Source organism: Archocentrus centrarchus, chromosome 16 (genome assembly GCF_007364275.1).
Source record: "Archocentrus centrarchus isolate MPI-CPG fArcCen1 chromosome 16, fArcCen1, whole genome shotgun sequence".
Classification (NCBI taxonomy): Eukaryota; Metazoa; Chordata; class Actinopteri; order Cichliformes; family Cichlidae; genus Archocentrus; species Archocentrus centrarchus.
In genome coordinates, this window is record NC_044361.1 from 32,900,361 (window position 1) to 32,919,358 (window position 18,998).

The 18,998-nt window shown below is 41.7% G+C and overlaps 1 protein-coding gene across 1 annotated transcript; it reads right to left on the minus strand.

Moving 5' to 3' along the window:
• Positions 1–866: 866 nt before the first annotated feature.
• Positions 867–14,976, minus strand: LOC115794227 (uncharacterized). The gene is made up of 10 exons (XM_030749604.1): positions 14,918–14,976; positions 11,814–12,188; positions 11,463–11,726; positions 7,900–7,904; positions 7,491–7,598; positions 3,404–3,566; positions 3,185–3,278; positions 2,300–2,357; positions 1,620–1,738; positions 867–1,181 (listed from the first exon to the last, which is right to left on the minus strand). Exons 1-10 carry the CDS (start codon positions 14,967–14,969, stop codon positions 1,130–1,132), a joined length of 1,290 nt encoding a protein of 429 aa, XP_030605464.1. The 5' UTR covers positions 14,970–14,976; the 3' UTR covers positions 867–1,129.
• Between the last annotated feature and the right edge of the window lie 4,022 nt (positions 14,977–18,998).

Genomic DNA, 18,998 nt, shown 5'->3' on the forward strand with positions numbered 1-18,998 from the left:
AAAAGTTCTCCAAGGCCCAGCTCCATCACAAGTGTAGCTCCATGTGGAGTCACCCTCAGCTGCTGAAGCATCCTCTGATTAAGGGGCAGGGCCAAAATACAGAGGGACTCTCTTACATTTTCAAATTGAAACAGTTCTGATAAGCATTTTTTTTTTTTGGCCACAGCAGCTTTTATGTACAGTGGAGAGAGACAGGAAATGGGGGACAGATACAGGGGAAGACACGCAGGCAAATTGGCGACGGGCCGGGACGCGAACCCGCACCGCCTGCACCGCAACGCTGCATGTGTATGTGGTCGCCGGCTTCACCACTACGCCACCCAGGTGCCCCTGATAAGCATTTTTGCCGATTAATATACAGCTACCAGATTAATGTATCACGTCCATCACTTTGTGAAAAATGTGTCTATTCCATCATGAAAGGAGAGGAGATGACACCATCCCACAACTCAAAGCAGCCCACAGAAAACCTTCAGGAGCCGATCCCAGCTGTGAGAGGAGGGGTACACCTGGACAGGTTAACAACAGGTGTAACAAGACCCACTAAGCTGACCTTAAACCAGTGTATAAAGCTGTCATTAAGGCCAGCCATGGCCACTATTTTGTTCTTTTTAACTACTCATCCCTGCATTACTTTATTTTTGACACGTTCAGGTCAGTTTCGTGCTGTAGAAAATAAAATAAAAACCCTTGAATGAGCAGATGTGTCCAAACCTTTGAGTCAACTACATCTATATTGTTTCTTAAATAAAAACAGAAACCCTCAAGTAAATTAGTTTATTCTATTTAAATAATTTACACACTGTTTTTTTCACACAGCAACAAAAATACATAACACAATGAATTACAGATTTTGTATTACTTGGCATTATTAATTTAAAAATGAATACAAGGAGTTTTAAAATGTTTTTTAAAGTCTGTGTTTGTGTCTTTCCTCCTCCTCCCTGTTCAGCAGGGAGCTTTCACACTTACAAACTCAGGAAACCAAAGATCAGCTATGATGGGTCCTCCACACAGTGGTGGTCAGAGAGTTTGAGTCAAACATCAAGTTTCAGATGGCAGTGAGTTCTCCTGTGGTCAGGGTGTTGAATTTGAGTTCTGTGGACACGAGTAAGATGTGGCTGCAGCTTCATTTGGCTACTGAAGAGTAGATGACGGCATCCTCGACCTCCTCCACGTGCCTCAGAAACACAAAAAAACAAACAGAGTGAATCTTTGAACATTTGAGTCACTGGAGCTTCCATACATGCTTCATATTAAATTGAATAAGAACACATACAATGTGTGAAAAACTGATTAAACATTCATTCACTTAGTCTGTCAAAAGGATGAACTTTTATCATCACCAGGCAGGTTTCTGAAATATGACACAGCTTGTCCTTATTTTAACTCATTTGATTCAAAAGTCGTTTTATTCTGTTTAACGCGCAGTTACCAAGCTGTCTGCTTTGTATTTCTGTGTTGTATTAAATACATGAAATAAATTTCCAAATTTTCATAATTTTTATATTTATCAACATTGAGCTCCTTCCTCAGATCTGTGTCTAATATCGCTGTTGAACGTGACAAAACAGATGTGGACGTTCCATCCCGACAGCTGAAACATCTGGCTGTCCTACCTGCCCCTCTGTCTCCTCTGTTGGAACTGAACGGCGGCGTAGCTGACGTCCTCCACAGCTCGGCTGGCTTCCTGGTTGTGAGCTTCTTCTTGAACGCAGCTATAAATGTTTTCAGGATGCTGCAAACCACAGAGAAGTAAAAATGGGGAAGAAGACGACAGAAAGACTCCTGTTAGCAGTTAACTCTGTAAAAGAAACACTGATCTTCATCTTCTTCTTCTTTTCAATGATCCAACAGAGTGGATCACCTGCCTCCATCTCACCCTGTCCCAACATCCTCCTCTATCACACCAACCCTCCGCATGTCCCTATGAGCAAGCATGTGATGACAGTGGGAAGGAAAAACTCCCTTTTAACAGGAAGAAACCTCCTGCAGAACCAGGCTCAGGGAGGGGCAGTCATCTGCTGCAGGAGGTTGAGGATGAGGAGAGAGAGACAGTGCCTCACATGAAGTCCCCCTGAGCCTACTGCAGCATAAGGCAGGGTCAGCTGAGCCAGCCATGACTACACAGCTGAAGGCTCTGCATTCTACTTTTAGAAACTCTACGCCTGCAGTCTGAGCCTGTTATTCTTAACTAAGTCATCACATTATAGATATCTCTCAATCTAACCATCCATCCTCACACCTCTCAATAAAAATAATCTGATAATAGAGGAAGTTCCTCCCATCCGTAACTCACCTTCTGCTCCATCTCACCTCCAACAGCTCTCTGATCCTCTGCTGCTGCTGCCAGCTTCCTGTAACATTATGACCACAATCACAACGAATCATCAAAAACTACAAAGAAAACAAGCACGTGCACAAAAAAAAGGTGACATCTAAAAAAAGTGTGATTTAATTATTTATTGTCATAAATATAGATATCGATATATCAAAAATAGTTTTTGATAAATGCTTTATAGAGACACGATGCTGCCTCGAGTGGAGGAGTTGGTCATTGTGAATTGGGGTCACAGCTGCAGTGATGTGGACACAGCACTGGTCAATCACGGTGAAGAGAGAGCTGAGCGTGAAAGCAAAGTCAGTCTGCATCCCTGCCCTCACCCGTGGTCACGAGCTTTGGGTAGTGACCGAAAGAATGAGATCGCGGATACAAAAAGCAGAAATGAGCTTCCTCTGAAGGGTGGCTGGCCTCTCCCTTAGAGAGAGGGTGAGGAGTGCAGCCAATCAGGAGGGGCTCAGAATAGAGCTGCTGTTCCTCCACATCGAAAGAAGCCAGTTAAGGTGGTTTGGGCACCTGAATAGGTGGGTATCTCTTGGGCGAGGTGTTCCGGGCAGTTCTACTGGGAGGAGGGTCCGGGGCAGCCCCAGGACACGCTGGAGAGATTATACCTCTCGGCTGGCCTGGGAACACCTCGGTGTCCCCCTGGATAAGTTGAGGTGGCTGGTGAGAGAGAGATTTGGGTTTCTCTGCTTAGGCTGCTGCCCCCATGACCTGGCTCCAGATAAGTGGAAGAAGATTGATGGATGGATGGATAAGTATATAGAAGTGAAATCTCTAAAATGTCATATAACCTAAGTACAAGGTACTTAAGCAAAACACTAAAGGCAGTCATATTTGTACCTTTTGATGATGAAGAGGAAGAGTATGAGCATGATCACAGCCAGCAGGACCACAAACACCACACCAGCTACCAGAGCCAGGTTATTATCCCCACCTGTAAAAAAGAGAATACATAAAGAAAGGCAGAAATGTAAGTTAAACACATTTCTTAAGTGTATTTATGTAATTAATTGCCCATCCATCATCTTATCCTGTTCAGGGTTGCGGGGGCTCACATACGGCGAGAGGCAGGTACACCCTGTGCAGGTTGCCAGCCTGTTGCAGGGCTAACAGAGAGAGACAGACAACCATTCACACACACACCTGTGGGCAATTTAGAGTGACCAATTAACCTAACCCAGGGGTCGGCAGCATGCGGCTCATTCAGGCTTAATCTGTGGCTCTGTGCAGCTCACGGAAGTAAATTACAAGTATCCAATTGAAGTGCATTTTATTTTTGTCAGTTCGGTTTTTGTTGTAGTTTTAAATTGGAACATTACTGTGATCTTGAAACATTAAAATAAAATCATTTTATTTATTTATGTTCGTTTCTCAATATACGCGTCACTCGCGGTAGCTGCTACCGGCTTCCGCTGGTACAGTATATGCGGCTCTCACTGTTTTGTTTTCCGTGGAAACCGGGATCAAATGGCTCTTTCCGTATTACAGGTTGCCGACCCCTGACCTAACCCCACTAATCACATGTCTTTGGACTGTGGGAGGAAAACAGAGCATCCAGAGGAAACCCATGCAGACATGGGGACAACATGCAAACTCCACACAGTGAGGCCTGGACCAAAGTGGAATTGAAGCCAGACCTTCTAGCTTCATTCTAGCTGTGAGGCAGCAGTGTTAACCACCACGCCATCGTGCTGCTTAATTACCCGTTTGTATTTATTTATATTAAAGCCCTCCCAGGGTTTCATAAGACCTGAGACTACACATTCCCATGATAACAGTGTTCACACCCCAGAAGAGGAAGGGGGGCTAGATGGAGCCCTCATGGCCAAAGAGCAAGGGCCCCAGAGAGTCAAAGGCAACAAGCAGCCCACCCTGCCGGAGGCCACAACACCGAAGGGAGTGGATCAGTAACCATGCCAAAATATTCAGTCACCCACCCCAGAACCAACAGGGATCCACATCCCGGGGGAGGGAACAACGACCAGCGGGGAGCATTAGGGAGGGGTAACTCCCACCCTCCACGAGCATGTCCCACAGGGGCCAAGGCTCAGGAAGCCCCTGGCCTAGGCTGTTTATGGGTGACTGTGGCTGTTTAGAGGGTGGGACATAAGACTGAGTCACAATTTCAGGTGGACTGAATTATAAAGGGAGCACTGCACAGAGGTGCACCTGTACACATGTCTAGTGCACTCATGTACACTGTTAAGTATGGATTATATGAATTTTTTTTTTAAATAATTGAGGCCCTAGGATATTGAATATATCATAAAAAGAGGTTTCAGTTAGACCCAAAAGACATCATGAATTGTGTACACGGTGACTGAAGGGGTTAAGATGGACTGGCTAGGATTTTTTTTTTTTTTTTTTTGAGCAGCAGCCAATAGAAGAAAAGTGGGAGGGGCTAAAACAGGTGGTTTCAGTCAGAGGATGAACTGAAGGGGCCTCACCAAGTCCCAGTTTAAGATAAATAAGCATTATTGTGAATTGTGAATCATGCAAAGCTGCTGTCATTGAATCCAGACATAATATGGAGGGAGAAATGAAGAGAATAGATCAGTTCAGGACAGATTTCTATTCCACTGATGTCACAGTGCACGGTTACTGCAGAAACATGTCTTGGCTGTGTTTTCACTGATTTTATTATTTAAAATTTTAATGTATTGCATGCATGTTTTTATTCAGTGACTCTCTGGACTTTGTGAACTTTAATTCAGTAACTGTTAGATATGATCTGTGTGACAAAAACACACGTTTCCATAAAGAACTGAAGTGATGTGTTCCAGCTCAGTGTGGTTGAATTTTAAGGAGGTTCAAATAACGCTCATCATAACTCAGACAGACTCAAACAGGACATCTGAAAATTGTGGAGCTGTGTTGTAGATACCTTCAGCCCTGTTTGTTTTCATTGTGTAAGCCGCTGTTGTTTTCTTTCTTGTTGGTTGTTTCTTAGTGATTCTATCATAAGATATTAAGATTAATCTTAATCGTAATCTTAATAAAAGTTCCCCTGAAGATGTGCAGTAATCTCACACACACACATCTTCAAATCCACTGCAACAAAACGCTGACAAACACCACTCTCTGTGAAGTGTGCTGCAAATGTGTGTCTGCAGTTTTAAAAATAAAGCTTTGCTCTTTCAAAACTCAAGTGTCAACATTTCAAATCTTTTTTCCCCCAATATTTGAAACGGTTTTCAGAACACCATTTACAGGGTTTCAGACTTTTCATTAAAGTTACTGCAGCAGCAGCAGAACACTGATGAATATGAATCTTTCCCAGCTTCTGTTTTGAGCTTCAAATTATGGCAGGATAACAATCACATATCTCTGTAGCAGGGTTATAATAGTTTTGGATTTTACATTATCGTTTAGTTTCAGTTAGTTTTTACTTTTGTTTCTCTAATTCAGTTAGTTTTAATTAGTTTTCAGAGTGGTCTTTCTCATTTTTATTAGTTTTTATTTTAGGTTTAATGCTTAGTTTTAGTTTCGTTTCGTTAGTTTCAGTATTAATTTTAGTATTTTCATACTTTGTCAGGTGCAAGATTCAATGCGCAAAAGTGACTATTGTGTAATAAAAACTCAACAAAAGATACCATAAAGAAATATATTCAACAACCAACAGTTCACAAGACAGAAGCACTACATGCTAAATGTGTAATAATGAGGACACACATGAACATCAACAGGGAGAAACAAAGAAAAACATGAACTCCCAAACTCAATAAATTCTACAATAAACTCCCAATAAACTCCAGTGTCAGTGCAGTAGATTAACAACAGCTACATGTGGTGTTTGACAAAAACAAACTCTTTGAAGGAGTCAAAGCTCAAATCCAGCTGCATCCTGATGTTCTCCGCCACCCGAAGCTGCTTCTGTTAGCTTGGTTAGATGCTCGCTGATTAGACTTGCAGGGTCTTTGCAGCCTCTGTGCACAACCTACAGAAGTGTCCGACCTCATGTCCGCATTTATGCTTGTGTAGCTGTGTGTGTTGTGTGTGTTAATTACCTTGTGGTCGTGTGCTGCCTGGAGGCTATTGGACCTGGAAGCTATTGAAGAAAAATCATATTTTTTCACATAAAAAATTGCTAAAAAATGTAAAAAGGCTTAAAATGGAAAGACAATGAGTGTGCCGCATCTGTCTAGTGTATCAGAATAATTTCACATGGATTTTGAGTTTGTGGGTCACATGACCTGGAAGCTATTGAAGAAAAATCATATTTTTTCACATAAAAAATTGCTAAAAAATATAAAAAGGCTTAAAATGGGATAAAAATGTGTGTACCTCACCGATGTAATTTATTGGCATGATTTGATATTAGTTTCCTCACAGGTGGTCACAAGATAAGGAATTTATTGATTTTTGTTTCTCAAGAATGTTTGGTTCGGAAATTTATTGATAGTCCCTAAGTGAACCTCCGCGCGAGAGAACAGGGAACGGCAGAGAGCGGCTGGCCGAAATCTGAGTCCCTGAATCGGATCAACTGCGAGCTAGATGCCGCTAACTCTGCGGAGCTCGAATATCCAATATCCAATTTGAAACTAAGGAGCTTGAAAAAGGCGACTGGACTTCTTTTTGTTTCTTGAAGACGTTTCACCTCTCATCCAAAAGGCTTCTTCAGTTCTCAACCAAATGGTGGAGAGACCCAGGTATTTAAACCCCTGTGGGCGTAGTCCCCTGGAGGTGGTTATGACCCTCTATTGATCTTGTTTCTTGTCTTCAAGAAACAAAAAGAAGTCCAGTCGCCTTTTTCAAGCTCCAGAGACTACTATGACCTGGATGACTGAGAATCTACACAGACAATTTGAAACTAACTTCACCGCGGTTCTGAACCGATAGAAACATCAAAAAAAAGACGCTGTATGAGCTCTGTACCTCTACGCAGCCTAACATCTCGCATAAAGGAGCACAAAAAGACGTCAATAATGTGAAGGCCTGCCTTAAAGTGTTGAATGAATGTGGGGACAATGTTCCTAGATTTGTGTCTCATTACTTGGATGAGTTGCCACCAGTGACTTTTACTAACCTGGATGTTTGCAGCCTGCTAAACAAAATGGAGCAGCTCCATGTTGCAGTTTCTACCATGAAGCAGACACTTCAATGCCAGGCTAAGGTCACTGAAGGCCTACACGATCTCACAACAGACCTGCGAAGCCAGATGTCTGCCCTGGAACAACGCGTTGATCGGGGATCCGCAGGCGGGTCGGCACCGGTGAGGGAGAATGGCCCTGCGGACTTTGATCTGAACGCCCCCCTGGACACGGGACACCATCTTCAAGGACCGGAGGGACAGCCTCTCTCAACTTCGAAGGGAGGTGCACCATTGATGTACGCCAAAGGAACCACACCGTCACCCGGATCTCCAAAGTGGAGCCAGGTTGTGAAACGACATCCTCGACAGCCCAAAGAGCCTGCAGTTGCTAAGTCGGTGCCTCGCTCTGGATTCTTACTGGGACGTAGGAAAGCCGGCCAAACTATTGTTGGTACAGGAGCCTCAGGGAACATTAAAATAGTGAAAACTAAACTGGTGAGTGTCTTTGCCTCAAAATTCTCACCTGATCTAGAAGCAGAAACTCCATGTGCTTACCTTAAAGTCAACCTTGGGCACGATGTAACATGCCACAGAATCAAAACTGCTAATACCAGGTATGCCTCAAAGTTTCAGCCGAATGTAGTGATGTGGCCGTCATGTATAATCCAGAGCTTTGGCCTGAGGGAACAAACGTGAGGCGGTATTTTGAGCCACGTAAAACTATTATTGGCGCAAACGCTACTCTTTCCTCCACGGATATATGTGCCTCTGTTGCTGGTGTGAGCATTAAGGAATAAGTCTGCTATGGACATTAAAGTTACTTCATACAACTGTCGTGGCCTGCGCTCAGGTCAGAGCGCAGATGATAAAGCTCGCCGTCTGGTTGTTGGTCAGCGGCTGCAGCAGTGCGACATCTTGTGTTTACAAGAAACCTTTTTAGCCAAGCAAGACTTAAAAGGTTTAAACTCCATTAATGATAGTTTCCTTGGTGCTGGAGAGTCTTCTACCGACCTCAGTTTGGGAATTAAAAGAGGAAGGATACCAGGAGGAGTAGCTATACTGTGGAAAAAAAGCTTGGACTTGGTGTGGACTGGTGTATTGCAGTACATGTTACACAATATGACAAAGAATTCATTATTTTAAATGTGTACGCTCCCTTTGAATGTCTTCATAATGAAGAAGAATATCTTAGTAAGCTTGCTTTTATCAGTTCCTTTATGCAAACTGAGAAATTGAATAGTGTCTATGTCATGGGTGACATGAATGCAGACATCTTGGATAAAAACTCTGTGTTTGCAAAACATCTAAATTATTTCTGCACAGATTCTAATCTAATATTATCAAGTAGAGAACTTTTGCCAGCAGATAGCTACACTTATATAAGTGAAGCTTGGCATACTACATTTTGGTTGGACCACTGTATTACTACAGAAGATGCTCATGCTGCTTTGATATATATTAATATTTTGTACAATGTGTCCTTTGTTGATCATATCCCTTTTGAGGTCTCAATTAGATTTGATCATATACCTACAACTGTAAATGTGTCTAGTAACCAAAAGCAGACACACATAGACTGGTCTTCTCTCTCTGCTGAAAAACTATCTGGTTATTATGCTTACTCTGATCAATTGTTATGTAACATTACATTACCAAGAGAGGCAGTTTCATGCATGGACTGCAACTGCTCAAATATCCGGCATAAAAATGATATATCTGGGTTATTCTCTGATATAATTAAAACTTTATTGGAAGCTAGCCTGCCTTACCATAAAAGTAATACTATGATCAAAATAAGGCCTAGTTGGAACACATATGTGTCTCAATATCATGCTGAAGCCCGTGAAGCTACCACCTCTTGGGCTTTAGCAGGTAAACCCAGACAGGGTCCTATATTTGAACAAAAAAAGCTGGCAAATGCAAAATATAAATATGCTATACGATTCATTAGAAAGAATGAGCAAACCATGAGAGCGGCTTCCTTGGCTAAAAAGCTGGTAGGTAAGGATACAAAAGCCTTCTGGAAAGAGGTAAAAGCTATTAATAACAGTAAACCCTCCGTCCCTTGCACAGTAGATGGTATTTCTGGGGTGAATCTGATTGTAGATCATTGGCAAAAGCACTATAGCAAGCTATTTACTTGTGTTCAGAGTGAACCCTACCAGGCTGATAATGTTAATTTTGTAAAAATCTTTAGGAGTCATGAGGTTTATCAGGCAATCAAAGAACTGTCTACAAATAAATCTACAGGAATGGATCTTATTTCTGCTGAGCATCTCAAATTTGCAAGTTTCAGGTTAGCTCCTCTTCTTGCCTGGTGCTTCACTAGTTTTGTTGTGCATGGCTTTATTCCTGATTCCTTGATGAAGGTGCTTCTATCTCCTGTGATTAAAGACAAAGCAGGAAAAGTTGGCAGCTCTGATAATTATAGACCCATTGCCCTTGCAAGCACATTGTCTAAAATTTTTGAACTACTTCTCTTGCAAAGATTTGAAAAAATAGTGATGTCTACAGACAATCAATTCGGGTTTAAGTCTAAACATGGCACTGATCTGTGCATATATGGTCTAAAGGAAATCCTGAGTAATTATAATAGCAAGAACTCTACGTTCTTCCTGTGTTTCTTAGATGCTACAAAGGCCTTTGACCGTGTAAACCACAGAAAACTATTTCTAAAAATGAGTCAAGCCGGTGTGCCTAAATATATAGTAAGATGTCTGTCTTATTGGTATGCCAATCAAACCATGCAGGTTAAGTGGGACAACTGTGTGTCTGCACCCTTCCGGGTCAGTAATGGAGTCAGGCAAGGAAGCATACTATCCCCTGTATTGTTCAATTTTTATGTGAATGACCTTTCTAAGCAGTTAAATCTGTGTAGAACTGGCTGTATAGTTGGAGGTACAGTTGTAAACCACTTGATGTATGCTGACGATGTAGTAGTTTTTAGTCCAAGCTCAGCTGGTCTTCAGAAGCTGCTCAATGTGTGTTCGACATACAGTGAACTACATGATATTAAATTCAATCCATCAAAAAGTGTAATTATGATATGTCGCACTAAAGAAGACAAATATAGGGTTTTCCCTGTTTTTAAGTTGTCTGGGATTTTATTGAACATTTCAAATAAAGTAAAATATCTTGGTCATGTGCTGACAGACCGTTTATCAGATGATGAGGACATTTACCGCCAGGTTCGAATGTTATATGTTCAAGCTAATGTTTTATTTCGGAAATTTGGATATTGCTCTGATGAAGTTAAACTGAATATGTTCAGATCATACTGTGCCTCACTGTATACGGCACACTTATGGTGCACTTATAAAAAAGCCAGCCTTCAGAGATTGAAGGTGGCTTATAATGATGCATTAAGACTTTTATTAAAGAAGCCCAGGTGGAGCAGTGCCAGTGAACTGTTTGTGTCTGCTAATGTCAGCTCTCTGATGGCTGTTTTAAGGAATCTTATGTATAAATTTATTTGTCGACTAAATGAGTCCAGTAATAGAATTATCATACTGTTGACCAACATTAAATACAGTGCAGTAAGATGTACATCTGTATATTGGAAACATTGGTATGACTGCCTCCTAAAAGATTAGGAGTCTTTTTATGTTTTTTTATGTGCCCTTGTTCACTGATTGTTTTGTGTTTGTTTTTATGTGATGTGGACTATGAGTCTGTAATAAAATCTATCTATCTATCTCACTGATAAAGTAGACGGAAGCGCACAAGAACCCCGTCGGTTCAGAGCGACTCTGCCGCTTTCTCGTGCACACGCACGCACACAGCTGCCCGACGGCGCTCCCAGCTTAAACTCGGAGAGCGGAAAAATGATCAATCCACAATAATTTCAGTTTTAGTTAGTTTTTTAAACTCGCAATACAGTTTTAGTTAGTCATCGTTTTTTCCTTTTAATTGTAGTTTTTATTTATTTCAGTTAACGACAATGTTTTTTTCAATTTCAGTTTTCTTTATTTCGTTCGTTTTCGTTAACTGTAATAACCCTGCTCTGTAGGGTGGGTGAATTCTCAGTTTGGATGATGTCTTAAAAAATAAAAAAGCTCTTGAAAATAAAAAACAAACTGAACAAACCTCCTGATTCCACCTGCAGGTTGTGCGGCTCAGAGAGCGTCTTGTTATTGGCCTTCAGAGCACAGGTATAGTTCCCAGAATCCTCTGCAGTCAGGGTGCTGAGGTGGAGGGAGGGGCCAGTCTCTGAAAGGGCGTGGCCATCTCTGAACCAGGTGACCTCCAGTTGGTGGAAAGTGCAGACTGAAGTGCAGAGCAGTGTGATGGTTTCATTTCCTCTGAGCTTTTTATCCTCACTGGAGCTGATTATTCTCATTTTGGTTCCATCTAAAATCAAAGTGTTCATTAGTTTTAATGAACACTCATTAAATTTGAATGATTATTATTTGCAGAATCAGGATATTTTGTTCTCACCAACAACTCTGACAGTCACTCCTGTCCTGTTAGTAAAATGTCCTGCAGCATTATCAGCCTCCATCCTGAAGCGAAAGGTTCCCTTGTTTCTCTGCTGAATGTCTCTGATCTGTAAAGTACAGTTTGTCTTCATGTCTCCCAGGTATTGATAATTAGAGTCTTTTTTTGTTGATTTACTGTCATACACAGACGAGGTGTCACCCTGACAGAGTTCATGTTTCTGACACCAGCGGACTCTGACGATCTTTAGTGGAACTTCTCTTCCACCTTTATTGAAGGACTTCAGTGGAGTGAAGCTGCAGGGGAGGGTGAGAGTCGATCGTTTGACGGCACAGGTAGACGTGAAAGAATAGATCACAGTTTGACCCACAGCAACTGGAAACACAGATGGATAAAAAGTAAAAATTGCTAAAGAGTTATGACAGGATATTATGGCTGTTATTTGAAATCTGGTTACACACAAACTATCAACATGTATTAAATATTTTTTCTGTGTTTTCACACACTGAGCCTGCTGCAGGTCAGGCTTTAAGTTTGTTCTCTGTCATTCATACTGAGGTCCACTATAACCAAGTGTTATATTTCAGCTGACATGAAAACAGAAATGTTACAAAACAGAAAGAAAATGTTTGGTAATGACTGCAGCAAGAAGAGATGCTTCATCTTAGAGAGCCACTGACAGCGCCCTCTAATGTCCACTGTTAGACTCACAGGAACAAATGTGGCTGGACTTTAAAGCTTTCCCCTCAGAGCCACAGAAACCACTTTAATGTGGAAATAGACCAAGTTAGAACAAACCAAGATTATCCTCCAACACAGTGACGGCTGCTTAACCTAATCTGCATGTTTGTTCTTGCATGGATGACCACAAAGCTTTTAATGAGGCACATATTTTAAACCACACCACAATCTTTCCCTGAACCAAACGTTTACCGCGTGGCTGCCGCATCATGAAAGCAACAGTTTCAGAAGCAACTGTAATGTTTAGAAACCAGCTGAGCGTCCACCTCAGCCACGCTGTGTACACACTGCAGCAGAAACACACATTTGGGGATTTTCACCTCCGCCAAGGAGGTTATGTTTTCGGTCACGTTGGTTTGCTTGTCTGTCTGTTTGTTTGTTTGTTTGTTTGTCAGCAGGATTACTCCAAAAGTTATGAACGGATTTTGATGAGTGGAGTGGTTGGAAATGACAAGAGGAAGAAGTGATTAAATTTTGGCGGTGATCCGGATCACGATCTGGATCCAGGAATTTTTTTAAGGATTCTTCACTATTGCGGGATAGGGGGTCATTGTTGTCTGGGAAAGATGAAAGATTATTTCACAGTATTTAGATACACGTATTACAGTGTCAGTGACCCTATGGCCTTGGTGGAGGTTTGCGCTCTCTGAGTGCTTCTAGTTTATCTTGTTTTGGGGTAAAGTGTGTAAATATGTTATTATTGCATTTGTTTTATTCATATTTTTTAATCGGGGTGGATGGAGGACACAGAGACTGCAGACTGGGTTCCACATCTAAACTCTTGTCTGTGATTCAGGAAACACACCCACTAAAGCTCAGAGACAATGAGGGCTTTGGCAAAATTTGAATAAAATATGATTTCAAGTTGCCTTTGGCTTTTTCTGACCTGTAGAGTCTACACAGTTAAATCACGCTGGAGTCATGAGTGGATACTGTGAGTATTTGACAGGAAAAATAGTTGTTGGTGAGTTTTCTGTTAGTAAATCAACACATATGTATGAAACTCGCTAAGTGTACCAGTTAAGTGAACTTCCTCATCAGCATTAACTGCTTTGGTCACAATATAAGAATTTGGTGAAATAATTAACTAGCAAAATAAGAGCATGGAGGGAGAAATGAGCAGAGGATTTCTGTTTGATTCCACTGATGTCACAGTGCACGTGTTACTGCAGAAACACGTTTAGGCTTTTTATAGTTTTAGAGTGTTTTCACTGAATTTATTTGATTCTATTATTAATATTTAATTTTTTTTTATGTATTGCATGCATGTTTTTATTCAGTGACTCTCTGGACTTTGTGAACTTTAATTCAGTAACTGTTAGACATGATCTGTGTGACAAAAACACACGTTTCCATAAAGAACTGAAGTGATGTGTTCCAGCTCAGTGTGGTTGAATGAATAACGCTCATCATGACTCAGACAGACTCAAACAGGACATCTGAAAATTGTGGAGCTGGGTTGTAGATACCTTCAGCCCTGTTATGAATACTTTAAAAAGCAAAAATCTCCAAATTTAAATTCTATAAAACCAGTTTAAGATGCCAATACTGCCACACACACAGTTTTGTGTAGACGAGTGACTGCAGAATGGTGTGATGCAGAGTAAGTGACACAATTAAGACAAACTGTGCAGAAGCGAAGCTGCAAACTGATCTGATAAGCAGTGAGCTGTCACAGCAAAGCTGGCTGAGGGGAAAAGAGAAGTCCTGTATGTATATAATCCTATTTTCACTTGACTAATAAGGAACTTGACTGACCAACTCAACAAGCTGCTGAATTATACTGAATGAACCTTCATCAGGCTCCCAGCATGGACCGAGCCAGCCTCCATCACAGAGAGGGGTACAGCAAGTGATTAAAAATTCATTTCAGTTTGTCAGTTTTTAATGAGTAAGAGAAAAAAAATTAATGAAAAAAGTAAAATAAGTGGCAATAAAAAAATTAGAGCATGCAATAAAATTTCCTATCCATAGATATATGGAGCAGGATAGATGCCTTTATGTAATTCAATAGTATAAATACTTCTTATACCACTTTGTAAAGCAGTAATTCAGTGTTTTTGCAAAGTAGTGTAAGTGTGGCCCCGGGGCCACACAGTTCCAAACACTTTCTTAAAAGCACTTCTCCTTTTTATTTCCCCTTCAGCAGCTTTAAGGTGGTTAAAATGATCATATCCACCTATGCACTACATCTACATCATACCTACAATCAGTTTATTCTTCCACATTCTGACTGGCTGATCTGATATTTGATACTGTAGTGTGGATGCAGAGCAGCACTGACAGAGTCAAAGTAAAACCTCTGAGCCCTGTTTTCACTGATCAGTCATTAAAATGGAACAAAAACATCACGTCAGTCTTACCTGCCAGGAGCATCGTGAAGCTCCAGAGAATCTTTTTGTCACAAACTGCCATCCTTAGTTTTCTGCTGATCCTCACTGGGTCTTTGTGTCTCCTGCAGTCAGAAACGTGAATGGAGAGCAAAGAGGTGGCTGATAGACTGATTGTGAAATTAGGCTGTGGTCATTTTACAGGAACTCTTCTCATTGACTTGATCTGTAACCATGACAAACCCCACCTCTTTCAGAGTTCTTCCCTGAAAACATATTTTCATATTTCACACATCATCGGGCCACAAATAAAAAAAAAAACAGTTTGCAGAACCTCTGAGACAAAAAACAAACAGATCTGTAGGAGGAGGATTTAATATTCATTATATTAAGATGCTGCAAATATTATGGTATTTAATATCATAATATTTGCAAGATGCTGTGAAAAGAACAAGAGCATTGCACACAAATCAGCTCTCCTCTCTCTCACTGAGCTGATTTCTGCTTCATGATCAAAGTAAAGGAAAGTTTCCAAAGTTACTTTTAATTTTACATTTATTTTCCTCAGAGGTCTCCGTGTCTCATTACACACATTTAATTTAGATCGTCTGAGCTGACGTGTGTTTCACGCCAGAAATGAAAAAAAATCTCTCTTGTATGTTCACAGTATGAACACATATAAACAAGTATGTGTTCATACATCTGTCCATCCTACCTGTCAGTGGTGCAGCGAACATCCTCTGCAGATAATCTTCCTGTTGGCTATTATCTTCATCTTCGTCATCTTCTTGCGTCGCTGCAAACCACAGACAGAAATAGAAATGAGGAAGAGGCCAGGAAACACATTAAGCTCTAAACAGTTCTTTAAAGAGCTGTTTCTGCCATAAATTCAACCTTTAAAAAGACTTTCTTTATATCAGCCTTGATTGTTTTCAGTGAACCCATGTGCACATTTTTTAATCTCATGCTCTTTTTGTTTTTTGGAACTTATGATAAACTTTGTTGCTCAGATTTAGAAAAACATATTAATGATGAAAACATGAGCCCATTTATTTGTTTCGTCTCAGTGTGTTTTGGAGCAGTGAAAGCCACGATGGTTCTTAGCTTCACAGAAGAGAAGAGTGCAGTTTTTTGTGTGTGCTTCTCTGTATTGTCATGTTGAACTAAATCAGCATGGAGAGCACATATTTCACACTTGCAAAATCTGCAGAATGCCTTTGTGTGTCCCATCCATTCTTTAAGTGCGCTCTTTCTCCCACTCTTTATTATATTTTTTCTATATTTAACCCCACTTAATGGAACTCATTCTTACGCTGCCTCTTCACTCTGAGCTGTTATGAGTTTGTTTGGTGTGAGCCCAAGTGGGCTCAGATAAACAGGAAACGGGTGCTTGGAAGGGACAAACTACCTACCACTCGTCTTTTGCTTTATTATAGGGCGCTGAGAGATAATCAAGGAGTTTCACTCAGAAAGAAAGTCAAGCCCAAATAAGCAACTTCACGTTCAAAAACAAGCCCAAAAAAACCGCAACCCACGACTCACGAGATTTGCAAGCAACAAGACCAAAGTCGCTTATGTTAAGCGGACTTGGCCACACTGCCATGCACCATAGAGCTGTTATTTACTGCGCACACTCTGACAGTGAGAGCGCCACTGCCACCTACTGGTGTGGATGTGCACTTTATTACACTTTATTACACATACGGCAAAAAAGCATCTTCCCCGGGGTCAGACGTGCTCCCCCCCGATAGCTCACCGCGCCCCCCAAGGGGGCACGCCCCACTATTTGAGTATCATTTTTTCAATTAGAAAATGATTGTAACAGAAATAAGAATTTATTTTAGAGTCATAGTAAATCATGTTTGTTCGGTCTCACCTCCCACCTCTCTGATTCTCTCTGCTGCCGGCTTCCAGCAATAAAGCGATTATAACTGAAAACCATGAGGCAACATCTGGGACTGAGGAATGGAGCCAAGATGGGAGTGCAGTTCCTCTGATGTCCACTTGAGGCTGACTGCTAAAGTGAGTCAGTGCTCATAAACTCCATATTAAAATTTACAACTTTATAACATGAAAATCAGTTTTGGTTAGTTTCCTCATTCCCAGAACAGGATGCCTCTTTTTGTTCCAAATATCACACACACACACACACACACACACACACACACACACACACACACACACACACACACACACACACACACACACACACACAGTGATCCTGAGTCCACGACCACTTGGCCCCTTGTGGGAAACCACCACTCCCTGATCTGAACACCCCATCCTCCCACAGGATCTGTGGGCACCCCAGAATCCCAGAAGGCCAACCAGACATCCCGATGTGGGCCAGTCCATCCTACATGGTGGTGTGCCCAAGGGGGTGCAGAGGGACCCCACCAAGAAATGGGCAATCCCGGGTGCCCGGGCCCCAGACCCCGCACCCCAATCCCCGGTGCAGAGGGACCCCACCAAGAAATGGGCAATCCCGGGTGCCAGGGCCCCAGACCCCGCCCCCCAATCCCCGCAGAGGGGCCCGGCCAGGGGCCAGCATCCATCACAGGCACCCCCAGACCCCAGACCACAAGAGTGTCCTGGAGCTTGTACCTGCTGTGGGTTGAGTATGCACACAATAGTCACACCTCTGGAGCTGCCAACCTTTCACCTTTCACAGTCTCATTAGGCTATCAACCCCAGGGGCAAAAGGTCTGCTTCTCTTCCAAAGATGTTCCTTTGAGGTCGCTGTCACAGAAGCTAGTGCCTCAGTTCATCGGCCGGTTTGACACTGAGACTGCTGTCAGCCCTGTGGCGGTCAGGTTAAAGATGCCTGCATCTTTCAGAATTCATCCTGTTTTTCACATCTCACAGGTCAAACCAGTTCGTGTCAGTCCACAACATTACGAGTAATCTATCTCAGCCTCCTCACCCCACTCCTCCATCAGAATTCAGTCCTACCAATCTATATTACACCCACTAACTTCATCTCTCTCTCTCTGTTTAGACCCATAACTCCTTTTGTGAGGCATTTTGAGTTAGTGTGTGTAAATAAAGTGTCAAGTAACAAGTAATAAGTGTCAATAAAGCGACTATACTAGTTTGCTCTATGCTGTATGGGCAAAAAAAAACGTGCACCATAGAGCTGTTAATTACTACGGACACTCTGACAGTGAGAGCGCCACTGTCACCTACTGTTGTGGATGTGCAATTACACTTTATTCTATTACGGCAAAAAAGCATGTTCCCCCGGGGTCAGATGTGCCCCCCCCCTCCCGATAGCCCCCCCTTGTTTAGCCTTCTGGGATGACATTTTAATAATTCAGACTAGTCACAGACAAGTATTTAACAGGTTATGGAATGACATAATTGATTGGCAGATGTGCGGAAAGGATTCCGTGATTATCATTATCTCATTTTTGACGGCAGTGGCATTTAGTGGCTTTTACATCTGAACTCTTCAGATTTTTTCGTCCTCACTAGGCTAATCTTGATTTCAGTAATATTTGACGGGCCGGATGTGATCCACGGGCCACAAGTTGACATTCTGTAGAATCCAGATTATGATACTGAAACTGTACAGCGGCTGGTATCAGAGCTGATTTGGTTACACCTGAACTCGTATTTAGACTAGTTCAGACACTCCTGTGTCAGTGCAGTAACTGTTGGTTTAACCTCAGCCAACAAAGAATTTGGAAGAAAAATAATTATATGAAATCAAACCACACCAAAGTATGCTAATATGCTATGAACTAAAAAAAAGAGAAACACACACAATAGTTTTGAGTGAAGTTAAAAAATGTATGCAATGCTTTCTAATAATGCTGCTTATGGGAAGCATGTATAATGTAAATAGAATTGGTTCTAGCATAGAACCCTGTGGAACTCCATAATTAACCTTAGTGTGTGAAGAAGACTCCCCATTTACATGAACAAATTGGAGTCTATTAGTATCAACAGTATCAAAGCTGCACTGAGGTCCAACAGGACAAGAACAGAGATGAGTCCACTGTCAGAGGCTCTAAGAAGATCATTTGTAACCTTCACTAATGCTGTTTCTGTACTGTGATGAATTCTGAAACCTGACTGAAACTCTTCAAATAAACCGTTCCTCTGCTGATGA

Excerpts from the sequence above, each read along its gene's own strand:
- LOC115794227 (XM_030749604.1), bottom strand. The coding sequence starts at position 14,969 with ATGGCAGTTTGTGACAAAAAGATTCTCTGGAGCTTCACGATGCTCCTG. Across the intron at positions 3,279-3,403 it reads GGGTGTACCTGCCTCTCGCC|GTGGGGATAATAACCTGGCT; the intron begins GTATGTGAGCCC and ends TCTTTTTTACAG. Across the intron at positions 1,182-1,619 it reads CAGAGGAGACAGAGGGGCAG|GCACGTGGAGGAGGTCGAGG; the intron begins GTAGGACAGCCA and ends TGTGTTTCTGAG.